This window comes from Moschus berezovskii, chromosome Y (genome assembly GCF_049115385.1).
Source record: "Moschus berezovskii isolate FMDL1 chromosome Y, NW_MosBer_1.0, whole genome shotgun sequence".
NCBI lineage: Eukaryota > Metazoa > Chordata > Mammalia > Artiodactyla > Moschidae > Moschus > Moschus berezovskii.
In genome coordinates this window covers 6,795,834-6,815,793 of record NC_142489.1, presented here as the reverse complement: position 1 = coordinate 6,815,793, position 19,960 = coordinate 6,795,834, and the positions used below count along the sequence as shown (strand labels likewise).

Sequence of the window (19,960 nt, the reverse complement as noted above, 5' to 3'; positions counted from 1 at the left end):
TGAAAGATCAGCTGTTATCCTTGTGGGGATCCCCTTGTGTGTTATTTGTTGTTTTTCCCTTGCTGCTTTTAATTATTGTTCTTTGTGTTTTATCTTTGTTAATTTGATTAATATGTGCCTTGGGGTATTTCTCCTTGGGTTTATCCTGTTAGGGACTCTCTGTGTTTCTTGGACTTGGGTGATTATTTCCTTCCCCATTTTAGGGAAATTTTCAACTATTATCTCCTCAAGTATTCTCTCATGGTCTTTCTTTTTGTCTTCTTCTTCTGGGACTCCTATGATTCGAATGTTGGGGAGTTTAATATTGTCCCATATGTCTCTAATATTGTCCTCCTTTCTTTTAATTCTTTTTTCTTTTTCCGTCTCTGTTTCATTTATTTCTACAATTCTTTCTTCTAGCTCGCTTATCCTGTCTTCTGCCTCCGTTATTCTGCTGTTTGTGCCCTCGAGAGTGTTTCTGATCTCATCTATTGTATTATTCGTTGTATGTTGACTCTTTTTTATTTCCTCTAATTCCTTATTGAACATTTCTTCCATCTTCTCAATCCTTTTCTCCAGTTTATTTATCTGTAACTCCATTTTGCTTTCCAGAATTTACATCATGTTCACAATTAAAATTCGAAATTCTTTATCGGTTAGGTTCCCTATATCTTCCTCTTTTGTTTGTGTTGGTGGGCATTTATCCTGTTCCTTTACTTGTTGGGTATTTCTGTGCCTCTTCATCTTGCTTATATTGTTGTTTTCAGGTTGGCCTTTCCGTCTTCTGGAAGTTTGTGGAGTTCTCTTTATTATGTAGTTACCTCGTTGTGTGTGGGGTTGGATGGGTGACTTGTCAAGGTTCCCTGGTTAGGGAAGCTTGTGTCGATGTTCTGGTGGGTGGAGCTGGATTTCTTCTCTCTGGAGTGCAATAAAGTTTCCAGTAATGAGTTTGAGATGTCAGTGGGTTTGGAGTGGCTTTGGGCAGCCTGTGTATTGAAGCTCAGTGCTATTCTCCTGTGTTGCTGGATAGTTTGCATAGTATGTCTTTCACTGAAACTTGTTGACCCTTGGGTGGTGCCTGGTTTCAGTGTATGTATGGAGGCATTTGATGGGAACCTATCAATTAATGTTCTCTGGAACAGGAGATCTCTGGTGTTCTCAGGATTTGGCCTTAAGCCTCTGCCTCTGGTTTTCTGTCTTATTCTTGCAGGAGGCCCAAGCCTTCTCCCTTTGTTACTTCCAAGGCAGTTCCTTCTGTTGAAAAAGTTCTTCTGTTTTCTGGTCTCCTCAGTGTCTAATTCCCGTCCTGACACCAGGATGCAGTGGTGGACATTTTTTTCCCCCCCGGCTCTCCTATTCAGTGCTGCTATGGGGAGGGAGGAACAGCTAACAAATATCCCTGGCGTCTGTGGGGAGTGCTCGCGGTGTCTCGGCTACACTGGGAATGTTCCTGCTCGAGGCGTGTGTGCTTTCCCTGTTTATGCTGCTTAGGCTTTAGTTTGCTCTGCTGCGAGCTGTCCGTGGCTGGCTCTGGGTTGCATGCACTTCCCAGGTCTGAGCGGCTCAGGTTCAGGTCCTTGGGTACTCGACAAAGGCGCCGACTTGGCTGGGCCTGCGTTTTGTGCCTTCCCTGGTCCTAGCAGCTCAGGTGACCAGGCGTTTGGCGAGCATGGTGGCTGCGACTTATCGCCTTCCCGGTCCCTGCTGCTCGGTTTTCTGGGAGTACAACCGGCACACATTCTCAGGCTGATATTGACCGGCCCGAACCCAAGAAGTCCTGGCCAGCAAGGAAGCCTGCCTGCAGCTTGGCACGGGAAGCCTCTCTGGGGCCGCGGCTGCCTCCGCCCGGCGTTGGCTGCCCTCCCCGCCTGAGTCGGTGGGGGCTGGGGGCTGGGGGCTGGGCCGCCCACTGCCGGCTTGCTCCTCTCAGGGCCCGGTTCTGTGGGCGGGGCTGGCAGAGTCCTGGTTTGGGGCTTTTCGTAGGCTTTTCCTAGTCTTTTCGCCTTTTGGTATCTTAAGTTTGAGCCCTCAGTTTGCCCTGGGGCGTTCAAGCCCGGTTCTCCCTCCAAGCGCCGCTGCCAGTGCCTCCCAGCTGAGCCCTCGCCTGCTAGTGAGGGGCCCAGGCGTCTGCGCCACTTCTCCGCTGAGAATTTCCTCTGGGCACTTAGTCTGTGAGTTTTAATTATTTGTGTCTTTTGTCTCCCAGTTATGCGGCCCTCTGAGATTCCACTCACCAGTATTTCCAGGTGTTTGCAAACTTCTCTTTTTTTTTTAAGCCTCCCTTTCCAGGACGGAGCTCCATCCCTCCCTCTTTTGTCTCTTTTTTAATCTTTTTATCTATTTCCTACCTCCTTTCAACGACTATGGGCTGCTTTTCTGAGTGCCTGATGTCCTCTGCTGTTATTCAGAAGTTTTTTTGTGGGATTTACTCAGCGTTCAAATGTTCTTTTGTTGATTTTGTGGGGGAGAAAGTGGTCGCCCCGTCCTATTCCTCCGCCATCTTCCCATGCTCCTTCAAAACATTTATTCTGATACTTATCGCTGGAGGCTAGTATTGTTTTCCTAGGACTTGTAACAAATCTCTGAGTTTTGGCCCAGTCCTTGGTATAAGTTCTACATCATTTTTTCTTTAAGAGCTATTGATTTTTTTTTCTCTGGGTTGGGTCTTCTCTGCTACATGCAGTCTTTCTCTAGTTGTGGCAAGCAGTGGCTACTCACGAGTTGCCGTGTATGGGCTGCTCATTGCAGTGGCTTCTCTTGTTATGGAGCACAGGCTCTGGAGCACAGGCTCAGTAGTTCCGTCTCATGGGCTCAGCTGCATCCTGGCACACGGAATCTTCCTGCACCAGGAATCAAAGCCCCATCCCCTGCCCTGGCTTGTGGATTCTAAACCCTGGGCCACCAGGGATGCTCCATAAGTATCTCTGTATCTTGAGTGTTTGCTAGATGTTTTGGATTATAAACACCCTGAGTACTGTAGGGGTGCTGATCAGCGTGCTCTGCCCATTATCAAGGGAATGTGCAGTCCTTGGAAATGCTCGTATCTGCTGCTGTTTGAAGCATGAGAGGCTGGATGGCCATCTTTAGGTCCAGTGAATTGTGGTTCAGCTACTGCTGTCTCATTTGGCTCTCAAGTGTCAGCTGCCGCCCCATCTTTGATTCCTTCTGTTTCACTTGTTCAGAATATGAGTCCTTCAGCTCAACTGCAGAAGTGCTGATGATGTCAGACTTCACATTTCCCCTCAGCTATGGTAATGTCATCCTGCGCTTTCTGTGCATAAACTTAGTGAGTGGAACATACGTTCCTTTCTCTGAAATGAATAAGATGCTTTTTAGAGAATTTCCCTTGATCAGAATGCCCCCTTTTGTACAGGAGACTAAAAGTGAAAGTGTTAGTTGCTCAGCCGTGTCCAGCTCTTAACGATCCTATGGACTGTAGCCAACCAGGCTCCTCTGTCCATGGCATTCTTCACTGGAGGGTTACCGTTTCCTCTTCCAGAGGATCTTCCTGACCCAAGGATAGAATCTGGGTCTTCTGTATTTCAGGCAGATTCTTTACCATATGAACCACCAGGGAAGCCCCTACTGTCAGAGGATCCATAACCCGCCCCCATGATGTTTTAGTCTATTATCTCCCTCTTCCCTAGACACCTGAGGGCATGTCTACCAAATCTACATAAGGAGTGTCTCTGATGAACACCTGTCCTTTGAAAGGATACTTAATGTGTCCTGGATACTTAATGTGGACATTTGTGTGTTTTAAATGAGGTGACTTTTGCACAGACATGCGTGTGCAGGGCAGATATTCAATCAATTTATTTAAACCCTCAGCAATCAAATAACACCAATCAAGACATGATGTAGTGACGGGGAGTGATATGATGGGAGAGGGAGTGTGAGTGTGAAGAGAGCAGGATCATGTTAATCAGGAGCCAGGAAAGTCGTCTTAGTGTTGTTGATCTTGATTCCACGGAGACAAAGACATGTCTGGTCTCAGTGACTCTTTCTGGAGGTGAATAAAACAGAACCAGAGGTTTAGTAGAGTTGACCATGTGATGGCTGACAGGGGTGAGCCTCAGGCAGTCAGCTGTCCAGGGTACAGGGAGCTGGTCGCTGAGTCAGTGTCCAATTCCAGGTGGAACTCAGCACACCACATCTCTGTGACAGCAGGTTCCCTGTGGAACTGTCCCCAGGATGTACACAAGGTTGGAGATTTCCCATTGGGGATTGGTTCTATGAGTAATGATTTCACAATGCATGTACATCTTCATCTAAAGATGATTTTCAGGCTCTGTAGTGGGAGCAGACAACACTAATCCTGCAATTTTTGTCTTCTGGGTTCTCAAGAATTAACTTTTTTACTTTTTTAAGTATTAGAGTATAGTTGATTATCAATGTTACATTGATTTCAGGTGTACAGCCAGTGATTATGCATACAAAAATTAGTATCTATTCTTTTCAGATTCTTTTCCCACGTGGATTTTAACAAAATATTGCATATAATCCCCTGTGCTGTGCAATTGGACCTTGTTCTCTATCTTGTACATAACAGTTTGCATCTACTAACCCCAAACTTCTGAGCGTAAGGTATCTGCCTGCAATTCAGGAGACCCAGGTTTGATCCCTGTGTTGGTGAGATCCTCTATAGAAGGGAATGGATATCCATGCCAGTATTTTTGCCTGGAGAATCCCTTGGGCAGTGGAGCCTAGAGGGCTATGGTCCATGGGGTCGCAGAGAGTCGGACACGACTGAGCAAATAACCGTTTCTTTCACATTCACTTTTCAACAGCAAACCTCCTAATTCTTCTCTTCCCCAAGCCCCTCCGACTTGGCAACCACAAGTCTGTTCCCCACGTCTGAGTCTGTTTCTGTTTTGTAAATGAGTTCCTCCGTGTCACGGTTTAGATTCCAAGCAGAAGTGATATCTATGCGAAAGTGAAAGTCACTCAGTCGTGTCCAACTCTCCGTGACCCCTTGGACTGTAGCCCACCAGGTTCCTCTGTCCATGGAGATGCTCCAGGCAAGAATACTGGAGTGTGTTGCCATTTCCCTCTCCAGGGGATCTTCCTGAAACAGGGATTGAATATGGGTCTCCTGCATAGTTGACCGATTCTTTACCGTCTGAGCCATGACTACCTGCACTAAAGTGAGAGTTGGACTATAAAGAAAGCTGAGTGTTGAAAAATTGATCCATTTGAACTGTGGTGTTGGAGAAGATTCTTGAGAGTCCCTTGGACTGCAAGGAGATCCAACCAGTCCATCCTAAAGGAAACAAATCCTGAATATTTATTAGAAGGATTGATTCTGAAGCTGAAACTCCAATCCTTTGACAACCTGATTTGAAGAACTGACTCAATGGAAAAGACACTGAAGCTGGGAAAGGTTGAAGACTTGAGAAGGGGATGACAGAGTATCAGATGGTTGGATGGCATGGCCAACTCAATGGACATGAGTTTGAGTAAACCCTGGTCTATTGCAGTCTTTGGGGTCAAAAAGAGTTGCACACAACTGAGCAACCGAACTGAACTGAAAACTACAAATGACATTTATGGTATTTGTCTTTCTCTTTGTGGCTGATTTCGCTCAGTGTGACAAATATTTAGGTCCATCCATGTTGCTGTGAATGGAGTTATTTGCTTCTTTTTATGGCTGAGCAATGTTCCATTGAATATGCATACCACATCTTCGTTATCATATTCACCTGGAAGCTAGTGCTTTTAGATGCTTTTTTTTTAATTACTTTTTTTTCTCAACAAAAATGTAAAGGTCATACATTAGCCTATATCAGTGTTGTTTCCTGAGGCTGTCTTAGTTTAGAAAGTTTAAACATCTCATTTTTTGGAACATCTTCTGAGTAGGAATATAAAGCAAATACGTGTTTCAGACAGTGTGGTTGGAAGGCCTTTACTGGTTCTCTCAGAATCATATGAGATTAAACACTAGTCTTGCAGAAAGTGTGAAAGTGGAAGTCACTCAGTCGGGTCCAACTCCTCGTAATCCCATGGACCATGACAGTCCATGAAATTCCCCAGGCCAGAATACTGGAGAAGCCTTTCGCTTCTCCAGGGAATCTTCCCAACCCAGGGATCAAACATAGGTGTCTCCAGCTGAGCCACAAGGGCAAGAATACTGGAGTGGGTAGCCTATCCTTTCTCCAGCAGATCTTCCTGACCCAGGAATCGAACCGGGGTCTCCTCCATTGCAGTCGGATTCTTTACCAACTGAGCTATCAGGGAAGCCCTGTTTCAGGAAAGCAGAGGTCTGTTTAACACCAATTCTACTGGAGGAAGAATGTGTGGGGACAATCACGAGGTCAGGAATGACGGGAAGACTGATCATTTCAACCAACTCGTGGGGATTCCTGTTTCTGTCTGATGAGTCTGGTGCAAGATTCCTGCAGAATAAGACTCTCTCACCACAGCTGCTCAGCGTTAATCCACCAAGCTGTTTGCAACTGTATATGGCTCAAGAGCAGCGAAATTATGAAACAAAAAAATTCTTTAGTGACACATTTAAATTGTTGGAACAAACATTTTACACATATGAAATAACAGTGTGACCTTATTGCTTCATCTGGAAGGGGCAGCATTAATAATGGATTGTGTTTACTTACAAAAGTGTCAGTTACTTTTTTTTCACTCCTCTGGACAGTTATCTAGGGAAAAACAAAATGGGAGAAATAAAAGAGCCACAGATTACTAACATTCCCCAGCATTTCCAATGTTTAGTTCCTTCTTTCTTTTTTTTAATAACGGTTCTTAAAAGAGATTACTTGTGGAAGAAGAAATTTTGAGTAAGATGGTTTGTTTCCTGATACACCAGGTGAATGGTGTGGTCAGGGAAAAAGTATAATCCCATTACCAATATCGATGAAGTTCCGGATATTTTCCTCTGGAATCCCTTTTTCTCTCACCGCGTTTTTGAACTCCTCTTTGTATTTCGAATCAACGTTATCTCCTGCGCCTATAAAATCATCATACAAAAAGCAGAATTATTGACCCCTGGAACTGACAGATATTCCTAAATCTACATTTCAAGGAATGGAACGTGCCAATCAGATGTTCACTTGTATAATCCAACAGCTTTCAATGGTTCCCACAACACAGACATGTGCTTTCTGTCTTAAGAATTGACCCCAGGGGTGGTCCTAAGATGGCGGAGAAATAGGACAGGGAGACCACTTTCTCCCCCACAAATTCATCAAAAGAACATCTGAACTCTGAGTAAATTCTACAAAACAACTTCTGAATGCCAGAAGAGGACATCAGGCACTCAGAAAAGCAGCCCATTGTCTTCGAAAGGGGGTAGGAAAAAAAATATAAAACATAAAAAGAGAGACAAAGGAGGGAGAGACAGAGATCCGTCCCGGGAAGGGAGGCTTAAAAAAGAGATAAGTTTCCAAACACCAGGAAACACTCTCACTGGCGGGTCTCTAGTGAGACTCAGAACCTCAGAGGGCAACATAACTGGGAGGGAAAATAAATAAATAATTAAAACCCACAGATTATGTGCCCAACAGTAACTCCCAGCTGAGAAGCAGCACAGACACCCACATCCGCCACTAGCAAGCGGGGGCTAGGCAGGGAGGTGCGGACTGCATTGCTTAGAGTAAGGACAGGGCCTGAATGCCACGAGGGCAATCTGAGAGAGCTAACTGGACATAGCAAAGCAGACTGTGGGATAGCTACCCCGTGAAAAGGCAAAAAGCCCTAACCTAAGACTCGACCAGACCTGCTCACAGAACAAAGGACTGAGCAGAGCTAGCTGGCTGCGAATGCCCATCCCCCATCCCCCACCGAGACAGGCAGGGGAGGGCAGCCAGAGCCGGAAGCGGGCAGTCGCGGCCCCAGAGAGACATCCGATACCAAACTGCAAGCAGGATTCGTTGCTAACCAAGACTTCTTGGGTTTCTGGCTGGTCGACATCCGCCTGAGAAGGTGCGCCAGTTGTAAACCCAGAAAACCTAGTGGCAGGGACCAGCGACTTCACTCGCCAAACACCTGGTCACTTGAGCTGCTCGGACTGGCGAAGGGCACAAAACTTAGGCTCAACCAAGTCTGCGACTTTGTGGAGTACCCGAGTACCTGAACCTGAGCGACTCAGACCTGGATGTGCATGCAACCCAGCGCCGGCATCAGACAGTTCCCAGCAGAGCAACCTAGAGCCTGTGCAGTGCAGACTGGGAGAGCACACGCTCCGTGAGCGGGGGCAAACCCAGTGTGGCTGAGACATTTCTATCACTCCCCACAGATGCCAGAGATATTTGTCTGCGGTGTTCCTCCCTTCCCAGAACAGGACTGAACAAGTGAGCCTGAAAAAGTGTCCACCACCGCCCCCTAGTGTCAGGGAGGAAATTAGACACTGAAGAGATGAGCAAACAGAAACTGAAACAGAGGGAACCACCTTGGAAATGACAGATGTAGAAGTCTTGAGGCTACTGCAAGAATAAGAACGAAAACCAGAGGAAGAGGCTTAAGCCCAAATCCTGAGAACACCAGAGAACTCCTGACTCCAGGGAACATTAATTGATAGGAGCTCATCAAACGCCTCCATACCTACACTGAAACCAAGCACCACCCAAGGGCCAACAAGTTCCAGAGCAACACATACCACGCAAATTGTCCAGTAACACAGGAACACAGCCCTGAGCTCAATATACAGGAGGGGGATTCAGGATGGGGAACACATGTACACCTGGGGAGGATTCATGTCAATGTATGGCAAAACCAATACAATATTGTTAAGTAGTTAGCCTCCATTAAAATTAAGAAAAAAATATTAAAAAAAGGAATTGACCCCAGTCCAACTTGGTGAGTAGGACTCCCTACTCCTCAGCGTCAAGAGCTGGGCCACAAAGACTTGCCAGGATCTTCATGAATTTGGGGCTGAGTCCATCCTAATATGGAACCTACTTGCTTCCCTCACCTTCCTCGCATATGTACCTGCCACTCATATCTGTTTGTACACCAAGCTTAGTAGGAACCACCTTTCTCACCTTCCACGGACACATTGACCTGATCACACATAATAGCAGGGCGTGATTTACTCTTTCATGAACCTACCATTCTACCCAGTAACCTTTTCTGAAATAGACACCTGTTGTCCCCATGGCACACACACCTCTTAGTGGTCCTGTGCAGTTACTTGAGGGGATGATATCAGTGTTCATGAAAACAATGCATTTGAAACATGTAACAGGTCAAAGATTTATCTTATAAGTGTCTGTTCCAAGGCTTACAGTGCATCAGAAAACTGATATTGTATACTAACACATACATATGGAATCTGCATATGTATGGAATCTAGAAAGATGGTACTGATAATGAACTTATTTGCAGGGCATCAGTGGGGAATCAGTCATAGAGAAGAGACGTATGTGCATGGGGAGAGGGGAGGAGACGGTGAGATGTATGGAGAGAGAATCATGCAAACTGACATGATCATATGTAAAATAGGTAGCCAATGGGAATTTGCTGTATGTCTCTGGGAACTCCAACAAGGGTTCTGTATCAGCCTAGAGGGGTGGGAGGGAGATGGGAGGTAGTTTCAAAAGTGATGGGACGTATGTATACCTCTGGGCTTCCCTTGCAGCTCTGCTAGTAAAGATCCCTTCTGCAATGTGGGAGCCCTGGGCTTGATCTGTGGGTTGGATAGTTACCCTGGAGAAGGGAAAGGCTACTCACTGCAGTATTCTGGCCTGAAGAATTCCATGGACTGTATAATACATGGGGTCATAAAAAATCAGACACGACTGAGCAACTTTCACACAAGTGTATGTATACCTATGGCTGATTCATGTTGATGTTTGGCAGAAAACAACACAATCGATAAAGCAGTTATCCTTCAATTAAAAATCAATAAAACTCTAAGCATGAAATAAAGTCAGCCTCATCATAGACACGGCTTGAAATTTGTTGACATATGTAAAATAAAATATTCTAGTAAAACTTCATTTTTAAAATTTCAACACATAGGAATCATTGCGAAATGCCTGATGATGTGATATTCTGCACCCTACAGCCTCCTATTTCTTGGTGAATTACCTTCCAGGATCTTTAATTTGGTGAGCATAAAAACACAGGCCTTGCATCCTGAATATGGAATACTGTCAGCACCTCCTGATATTCTGAATGAAAGTCCTGACTGTGTACCTGTTACATGACAATGGTTACGGGAATGTTAGGATGTCATACCTACCAAAGAATTGCACCAGTTCTGTCTTCCATCCATGTCCATACACGTTGATAACATGTGCTATAAGAGCATTGTTGTCCACACTAACGAGTCGAAATTCATTGATACCCGCGTCTACGAGAGAGAGAAAAGATACAAATAGCCCCACCTTAGCATATTGTCAGATTACTGTGACACATGGCGTGAATAAAGAACTGCCCATTGTGTATGGACCCACTCACGCCATGCCTGCACTGAGTGCTACCATTAACCACAGCAAGGAAAGGAACCAGTCACTACTTGCTGTCTTAATAAGATGCTTTCTAGAACGTGTGTTCTGGAAAGCTAAGATGCTTTCTAGAACGTGTGTGCTGATAAACCTAACAGATTCTTTTTCTGCTTTTTGTTTATTTATTTATTTTTGATTTGCTGAGTCTTTCCTGCTGCCCATGGGCTTTCTCCACTTGTGGGGACGGTGGAGTACAGTCTCGTTGTGGTGTGCAGGCTTCTCATTGCAGTGGCTTCTCTTGTTGCTGAGCACAGGCTCTGGGATGCATGGGCTTCAGTAGTTGCAGCTCGGGGTTCTAGAATGTAGGATTAGTAGTTGTGGTGCATGAGCTTAGTAGCCCCGCGAAGTGTGGGATCTTCTTGGACCTGGGATTGAACCCATGTCTCCTGCCCTGGCTGGCAGATTCTTATCCCCTGGACCACCAGGGAATTCCCCGAGAGTGTTTTAAAACATCATGAACATGTTACCAAATCCAGGTTCAAAAATGTTGGGGTATTTCTGTTACCCCAGCCATGGGATTGGTTTCTCTTGGTCAAAATCAACCTACCTTTCATCACCTTCTGTTCCTGACTGCCTCCATGCCAGGCAATCTTTTGAGCGCTTTAAGTATTGTGTTTCCTGAGTCCCTCACACTGGGGTATGACACAGCCCACTGCCGTGTCTGTTGGTATGAAGACAGCTTACCTGCTCTGACATGTAGGAAGTGACCTCCTAGTGGTGAGCTCCTTCCCCACCTGGAATGCTGCCCCTCCGCTCTGCCCTGCCTGCGTGTCTGGACAAGAAGCAGCTCTGACCTACTGTGTGTCACCTGCACACCCTCCACGTCCATTCTCTCTCTCCTGGCCTCCATCTCACCTTCCTGCATTCACTCAGTAACAAGGAATGTTAAACTGTCCATCTGAGTTCCTAAAGCATGCAAACACCACTGCTCAGTGTCTGAACCACTGAAAATTATCAGGGTGCTTAAAAAAAAAAAAAAAAGCAGCCAAAGCAGCTCCAGAGTCTCAGAGCCCTGACAAGAATATGCAATTTTCCCAAGGCCGTGCTGAGTCCACCAGCCTTGCTCGCGTTGGGACGGCTTAAGTCAGACTATGCATGTCCTCAGATTATCAGTGACCAATTGTGGTTCATCATGGCTTCACCAAGGTGGGCATAGCAGCATCACTGAATTGACTGTGATGTTCATGAATGGATGGGACAGTAAGAGTATACCTCTTTTCTGGGCATTAGTTCACCATCAAGGCCACTGCTGGTACTGGGCCTGATGTGGGTAAACTTTACAGTCCCCAGAACAAACCTGAAGTCTGCAATGGCTGGTCCCCAAGAGACCTTCCAAGAAGTCTTGCACTTCTGTTTATCTCCCTTGTTTAGTCACTGTGTAAAAATCAAGCTAAAAGGCTTGCAAAAATGGAGAACAGTAAAGACAGTGAAAGCAGTCATGATTCAGCCAAAGGAAACCATATAGTGGGAATAAGAATAAATGAAGGCATAATTTAGAAAACCTGAAATATAAGAAGTTATCAATCAAAATTTGGGGAATATTTCAGGAATGAATTTTACTAATTTGTGGCTACTGCATATGTACTGTGCGACTACTTAGTGTAGGCAAGGGTTGTGATCACATATTGATGTGTTTAAATTTTAATCAAACATGTTTCCTTTAGGCCATGTGAAAATAATAATGTTATTTAGGGCCATTATAAAGGGCTCAGAGATACAAAGCTTAGTTAGCATGCCCACTGGTTTGTATAGAAGCTTCCTTTATGGTTGAACTCACGATGATTTCCTTGAGTTCAAGTTCATCCATCTCACCTTGAATGGACCCAGATATTGTAAGATTTTTTTTAAAAAAGTGAATGGCACTAATGTGCCACCTCAAGATAGACCCTGAGACCTCAGTTCATAAGCCTATTGTAAATTATCTGTGAGAACCCTACGAAATATAAATTATACACTCATGGTTAGTAACATTGTTCTTGTTGATATTTAATCACTATGTCATGTCTGACTCTCCATGACCCCATGAATTGTACCACACCAAGTTCCCCTGTCCTGCATGATCTTCCAGAGTTTGCTCAAATTCATGTCCTTTGAGTCCATGATGCCATCTGACCATCTAATCCTCTGCCATTCCCTTCTCCTCCTGCCTTCAAACTTAACCAGCATAAGAGTCTTTCCCAATGAGTCAGTTCTTTGCATCAGGTGGCCAACATACTGGGACGTTAGCTTCAGCATCGGTCCTTCCAATGAATATTCAGGACTGATTTCCTTTACAACTGACTGGTTTAATCCCCTTGCAGTCCAAGAGACTCTCAGGAGCCTTCTCCAGCACCACCATTCAAAAGCATCAGTTCTTTGGCACTCAGCCTTCTTTATGGTCCAAGTCTCAAATCCATACATAACTACTGAAAAAACAACCATTGTGTTGACTAAACGGACCTTTGTTGGCAAAGTGATGTCTTTGCATTTTAATAAGCTCTCTTGGGTTGTCATAGCTTTCCTTCCTAATATCAGTTATCTTTAATTACGTGGCTGCAGTTTCAATCCACAGAGAATTTCAAGCCCAAGAAGATAAAACCTGTCACTGCTTCCACTCTTTCTCCTTTCTATTTTCCATTAAGTGAGGGGACCAGATGCCATGATCTTACCGTTGTTGAATGTTGAGTTTCAGACCAGCATTTTCAGTCTCCTCTTTCACTGTCATGAAGAGACTCTAGTTCCTCTTCACTTTCTTCCATTAAAGTTGTGTCATCTGCCTATCGGATGCTGTTATTTCTTTTTTAAAAATTTTATTTATTTTAATTGGAGGCTAATTACTTTATAATATTATATTGGTTTTGCCGGGTGTATATGTGTTTCTCATCTAGAACTCGCCTCCCACCTCCCTCCCCATACCATCCCTCTGGTTCATCCCAGTGCACCAGCCACCTTGATTCCAGCTTGTCATTCATCCAGCCTGGCATTCAGCATGATGTACTCTGCATGTAAGTTATAGAAGCAGCATGACTGTATATACTATCTTGTACTTCTTTCCCAATTTTGAACCTGTCTGTTCCATATCTAGTTCTCACTGTTGCTGATTGATCCACATGAAGGTTTGTCTGGAGCCAGGTAAGGCAACCCAGTATTCCCATATTTTTTAGAATTTTCCACAGTTTGTTGTGATCCACACAGTCAAAGGATTTATCTTAGTCAATGAAACAGAAAAAAAAAAATGTTTTTTTTTTTCCCTGGAATTGCCTCACTTTCTCCATGATCCAGTGAATGATGACGATTTGATCTGGTTCATCTGCCTTTTATAAATCGTACCTATACTTCTGGAAGTTCTCTGATCACGTACCACTGAATACTAGCTTGAAGGATCTTGAGCACTACCTTGCTTGCATGTGAAATGAACACAGCAGTGCGGTAGTTTGAATATTCTTTGTCATTGCCCTTCTTGGGGATTGAGACGGAAACTGACCTTTTCCAGTTCTGTGACCACTGCCCAGTTTTCCAAAGTTGGTGACACATTGCTTGCAGCCCTTTAACAGCATCATTTTTTAGGATTTTAAAGAGCACAGCTTGAATTCTTTCACCTCCACTAGCGTTTTGTAATGCTTCCTAAGACCCACTTAACTTCACAGTCTAGGATGTCTGGATATGGTCTCGTTGAATTACAATCCATTGAGGGGAGACGTTCCCGTCCCTGACCTCTGCTTTTTAGTAGGAGTAGAATTCATGTGTATCGTGTTATTGAAGAAAGTTGAGACCAAGATTTCTACCTGAACGTACACTTTCCGGTGAAACATTCGTACTTACAGTCAATAGAATAAAAGTCTTCTTCCTTTATGCCTGAGACATATTTTTCTATGCATTTTCCATTCTTCCTTAAAGACAAAATATATTCAAGTTGGTTAATTAAGACAATAAAACTTTGACATACAATTAAGATTCTTTCTTTGTGACACCCAAGAATATGTGTTAGACATCACCTCAGTGCTTGTGAACAATTTGACCTTCAAAAGGGACAAAATATGTTATCTCAGATCCAATAACTATCAAGTGACAAGGATGGTTTTCCTACACACTAAATCTGACTAGTAGTTCCAAAGATAACCTGCAGATACAAAACACGTCGTTTTTAAGCCAATAAACATGGAGAAATCTAGAATTTTAGGAAAAAAAGGAAAAGAATGAACTTTTACGAGACAGAAATTGTAAAATACGGCAAAGAGAATGATGACAGATATTCTTAAAAAATTAGTGGAAAAAGAGAAACGTTTCTCCTCAGATAGGATATATATGTGTGTGAGTCTGTTCTTGTATGCTGTTGCTGCTGCTAAGTCGCTTTAGTTGTGCCTGACACCGCGCGACCCCATAGACGGTAGCTACCAGGCTTCTCTGTCCCTGGGATTCTCCTGGCAAGAACACTGGAGTGGGTTGCCATTTCCTTCTTCAATGTATGAAAGTGAAAATTGAAAGTGAAATCATTCAGTCATGTCTGACTCTTTGCAACCCTATGGACTGCAGTCTACCAGGCTCCTCCATCCATGGGATTTTCCAGGCAAGAGTACTGGCGTGGGTCACCATTGCCTTCTACCTGTTCCTATATGAGTGGTTTTAACTTAATTGTAAGTATACTATAAAAGTATGAAGCTGAAACTCCAATACTTTGGTCACCTGATGCAAAGAACTGACTCCTTGGAAAAGACCCTGATGCTGGGAAAGATTGAAGGCATGAGGAGAAGGCGATGAAAGGATGAGATGGTTGGATGGTGTCACTGACTCGATGGACATGAGTTTGAGCAAACTCCAGAAGATGTTGAAGAACAGGGAAGGCTGGCATGCTGCAGTCCATGGGTCGCAAAGAGTCAGACAAGACTGAGTGACTGAACTGATGGTATGAAACATGTGGTTATATATAATCATTTATATATATTTATAAAGCAATATCTTCAAGCACATTTTAGGTTTTTCTTTTCTGAATATTTTTATTCCTCACAATGCATACCTGAGTTTACATGTTCTGGTTTGTTTATTTTGGGAGTGGGATGAGGTGGGGGATAATTGCTGAACAAATGTGTTGATTTCTGCCATACTTGCATGTTCCTAGGAAACTGTCTGTGCTATAATGGACATTTCATGAATGGTACTTGGATCTGTGTCCGTGTGTGCTTGGTTGCTCAGTCGTGTCTGAGTCTTTGCGACCCCTTGGACTGTAGCCCACCAGGCGCCTCCGTCCATGGGATTCTCCAGGCAAGAATACTGGAGTGGGTTGATATTTCCTCCTTCAGGGTATCTTCCTGACCCGGTGACTGAACTCGTGTCACGTGCATTGGCATGGCAGGCGCCTGGGAAGGGACTTGGGAAAGTCACTAGGGGCTTTGATGACTTTGGGAAACTCAGTGACGATGAAACATCATGTGAGGAAGCCCCAAGGGTAGAGCTCACTGTGTGCTCTCCCCCTGCTCTCACTTCTGGGCTCAGAGGGAACCGTCTCTTTCAAATTCTGCAGGAAGAGATCAAGCCCCTCGTGGGGACTGTGGTTTGCAGGACACCAGCCTCTTCCCTCTGCGCTGTACTTCTTTCCTTTAATGAGTTGATGCCAGTGGAGCTTCTGGGTTCCCTCTCTAAGCAGAATTTTCAGGACATTCCCTGGAGGCTCAAAGGGGAACTGACTTCCTCCCCCAGTTCAGAGACCCTGCTCAGCCTCACAGCTCAGGCTATCTTGCTCACAACGTCACCCAGAGAGATCCCTGCAGACGGGGAAGACACACCCTCCCTCAGGTCGGGGTTTATAGGTGTTTTCCTTTTGGGTGATTTTTACTTACTTGACATAAAAGTGGAAGTGAATTGTGCCATTTTCTTCATCAAACTCAATGTAACGCATGAAAATGTGGAACGGCGCACCCTCGGTGATCTTCTCTATGTTACTGGCTGCGCTGTAATGGGTTATCCATCTTCCTGTAAACTAAAAATAAAATTCCCTTCAGAAATCTTAGTCCATCTCTGTAAATTCTGCCCGACACCGTCCCTCAGGAGGTTCCCTGCCATTTCACTTAGCAGAATTTACCTATTTTTATTAATACAGCCCTAGGTATAGAATCAGGTGAAAACTCATGTCAGATAAAGGAGATAACTGAGGTATTACTGAGATAGCTTGAGCTATGTTGTCAAATGCAGGAGACCCAATCCAACAGCTGTGAGACAATCCTTCAGTTTTGCAAGAGTAGTGAACATACATGAGAGACGATGAATGGATGGTAGAGATGATACAGACATCACAAACAGCAGGCATAGAGCCAGTGAATGGAGCAATTTTCAGTTGCAGTGACATGGCTAGACTTAGCAGTCCACATGACCAAACCTCGAAAGGGACACTCACATGGATACACGCTAAGACTTCCTCCCAATCTTGGACCACCGTTCAAATGCCCTGGTACCTGTGAGTTGTCTGTCTGAGCTTCACCTTGACTGGCAACAAGCAGACCAAGGACAAGACTGAACAGCAGAGCCTTCATCTTGTTGACCCTCGTGGCCCTTCTGCTCTAGAAGCCGAGGGTGTCCCAGTGGTTGGAGTGGATGCCAAATTACTGCCACTTTTATAGCCTGCATCTGTTGGCGTGACACATCATGAACCAATGGTTGTTCCTTGTATGACCACAGTTGCAACAGAAGGCGTCTTCTGTATCCTGGTTGGCAGAGATAAACTTTTCTGGCATTCTGTCATTTTGATAATGAAATTTCTTCTAAGAGAAGCATATGTGGATGTGGGAATTTGGCCTTTAAAGTAAGTGAGAAATTGAAGTACATCCAATATTGCAAAACAGCAATTATTTATTTTTGTTTATCATGAGATCCAAAATGAGATGAGCTTATCCAAGGTACATATCCCTCACTTCTGCATTGTTTCCTTAACATGGAGGAGACAGTTCAACATTTATTTCCTAAAAGTAAAGATTGACTGTGTGGTTTAATCAAGGGAAAACTATTTCCTCAGAGACCCTTGGAAAGAATCCTATTATTCTGAGGTGGGGAGCAAGTCAGCACAGAGTATTTATCACCTTCTCCACCCCAATGTGGTCTTTTTCCTCCTAAGTACTAAGAGGACGATCAATTCAAATGCCCCATAACCTCATCTGAAGAAGGCACGTCAGTAGTTTATTTCCAGTGATTTCTTTCCAGACACCTTTCTACCGATTTGATCTGTAATATAATATTTACTCACTAACTCCGTGAATAAAAAAGCTAACTCCCAAGCAAAAAAGCTGGACAATAGTCCTTGCAATTTTTAGAATTTTGAATGGGAAAAATAAATTTCCTACCTGAAGGTCACTGAAACAGTATTTACTTAAAATCAAATTTTACTTATGTTCATCTTCATTCACTGTAATTTGTCAAAAAATACTTTAAAAGATTTATTTTTTTCTGAATATAGAAAAGAAGAAATGAAATTCAGATTTCCTGAGTCAACTGAGAATTGACAAAGTGCTGTCTGCTCCTGGGACTGACTGGAGTTCAGATCCCTTCATTTGGATTGAATATGCAGAGTACATCATGAGGAATGCTGGGCTGGAAGAAGCACAAACTGGAATCAAGATTGCCGGAAGAAATATCAATAACCTCAGATATGCAGATGACACCACCCTTATGGCAGAAGGTGAAGAGGAACTAAAGAGCCTCTTGATGAAAGTGAAAGAGGAGAGTGAAAATGTTGGCTTGAAGCTCAACATTCAGAAAAGAAAGATCATGGCATCTATTGCCATCACTTCATGGGAAATAGATGGGGAAACAGTGGAAATAGTGTCAGACTTTATTTTGGGGGGCTCGAAAATCACTGCGGATGCTGATTGCAGCCATGAAATTAAAAGACGCTTGCTCCTTGGAAGGAAAGTTATGACCAACTGAGATAGCATATTAAAAAGCAGAGACATTACTTTGCCAACAAAGGTCCATCTAGTCAAGGCTATGGTTTTTCCAGTGGTCATGTATGGATGTGAAGAGTTGGACTGTGAAGAAAGGTGTTCGCTGAAGAATTAATGCTTTTGAACTGTGGTGCTGGAGAAGACTCTTGAGAGTCCCTTGGACTGCAAGGAGATCCAACAAGTCCATTCTAAAGAAGATCAATCCTGGGTGTTCATTGGAAGGATTCATGCTAAAGCTGAAACTCCAATACTTGGCTACCTCATGCAAAGAGTTGACTCACTGGATAAGACTCTGATGCTGGGAGGGATTGGGGGCAGGAGGAGAAGGGGACGACCGAGAGTGAGATGGCTGGATGGCATCACCGACTCTGTGGACATGAGTTTGAGTGAACTCCGGGAGTTGGTGATGGACAGGGAGGCCTGGCGTGCTGTGATTCATGGGGTCTCAAAGAGTCGGACATGACTGAGCGACTGAACGGAACGGAATGGACAGACCTTTGAGGAGAGTTTGTCATCTCAAGGGCGTCCTCAGCTCACATCCTCAGAAGATCACTTCCCTTCATGTTCACATGGACCGACAATAGTATCTATATTTTTTCCTTTTGCTCTCTTTTCTTTCAGTTGCAAAATCATGTCATCTCGTTTGTTCATGCATTCCTCTGTATATTATCATGTCGTATTTTTGGCTGGAAAGTCTGTGTGATAGAAGTTTTTCATGTCTCAGAATATCCTGAAACCGTTTCCTCTCTTTGGTGTTTGATCCAGATATTAATTTTCTTTTTTCTTTTTTGTCTGTTTCTTTATCTTGGCTGCCCCGTGCAGCATGAAGGTTGTTAGTTCTCCAATGCGGATGAAACATATATGGACCCTATACTCTGTGCAGGGGAAGGACAGGATCTTAACCACTGGGCCACCAGAGAAGTCCCTGACTCGGGTAAATTTGAGTGGTCCTGTGATCCCAGCTTACACTCCTTATCATCCCATCATCACCCTTCCATCTCTATTTTGTACCGCCAGCATTCCCAGCGTTTCCTTTTGGACTCTTACCAACGTGTGTCCCCTGGGAGTGTATTTTAGGCCCATCCAATCTTAGAAAGATCTTTCCAACTGCCAATCAAGGGGAGATGAGACACTAGTTTTTCTCAGAGATTCTTGCGACAGTTGTAGTAATCGTGTTGGTTTCCACTAGTCTCCGTACTCTTCTTCCCTCCCTGTGCTCACACTCTGTTCTCTATATCTGCCTCTCTGTTTCTTCCCTGCAAACGATATGTAGCTGATGAGAAGTTGACAAAACACAGGGAGACCAGAGAGGCGCTTGTGATGTCCTGGAAAGGTGAGATGGTGTGAGGGGAGCGGCTCAAACGGGAGGTGATTAATGATTAATTATTGCTGATTTGCATTGTTGTATGGCAGGAGCCCAGAGAACATTGTAAAACATTCTCCACCAATTAAAAGATAGAATAGAAAAGAAATAAGATTTCATTCTTAAGGAAACTGATAAAAAAAATATCCTATTGATTCCTATTGAAAGGTCTCGTATGCCCTTTAATCGCAACTCTCATTAATATTGGTTAAAATGTAGGCAATAGAATAATAAATAAAACCAGAACC

General features: G+C 44.0%; 1 protein-coding gene across 1 annotated transcript; it reads right to left on the bottom strand.

Moving 5' to 3' along the window:
- Positions 1–3,847: 3,847 nt before the first annotated feature.
- On the bottom strand, positions 3,848–16,988 carry LOC129535528 (odorant-binding protein-like). Its single transcript, XM_088834563.1, has 7 exons — positions 16,868–16,988; positions 16,256–16,395; positions 14,244–14,311; positions 10,178–10,288; positions 6,842–6,943; positions 6,594–6,635; positions 3,848–3,985 (listed from the first exon to the last, which is right to left on the bottom strand). The coding sequence occupies exons 1-6, from the start codon at positions 16,943–16,945 to the stop codon at positions 6,616–6,618; spliced, it is 519 nt and encodes a 172-aa protein (XP_088690689.1). The 5' UTR covers positions 16,946–16,988; the 3' UTR covers positions 3,848–3,985; positions 6,594–6,615.
- Between the last annotated feature and the right edge of the window lie 2,972 nt (positions 16,989–19,960).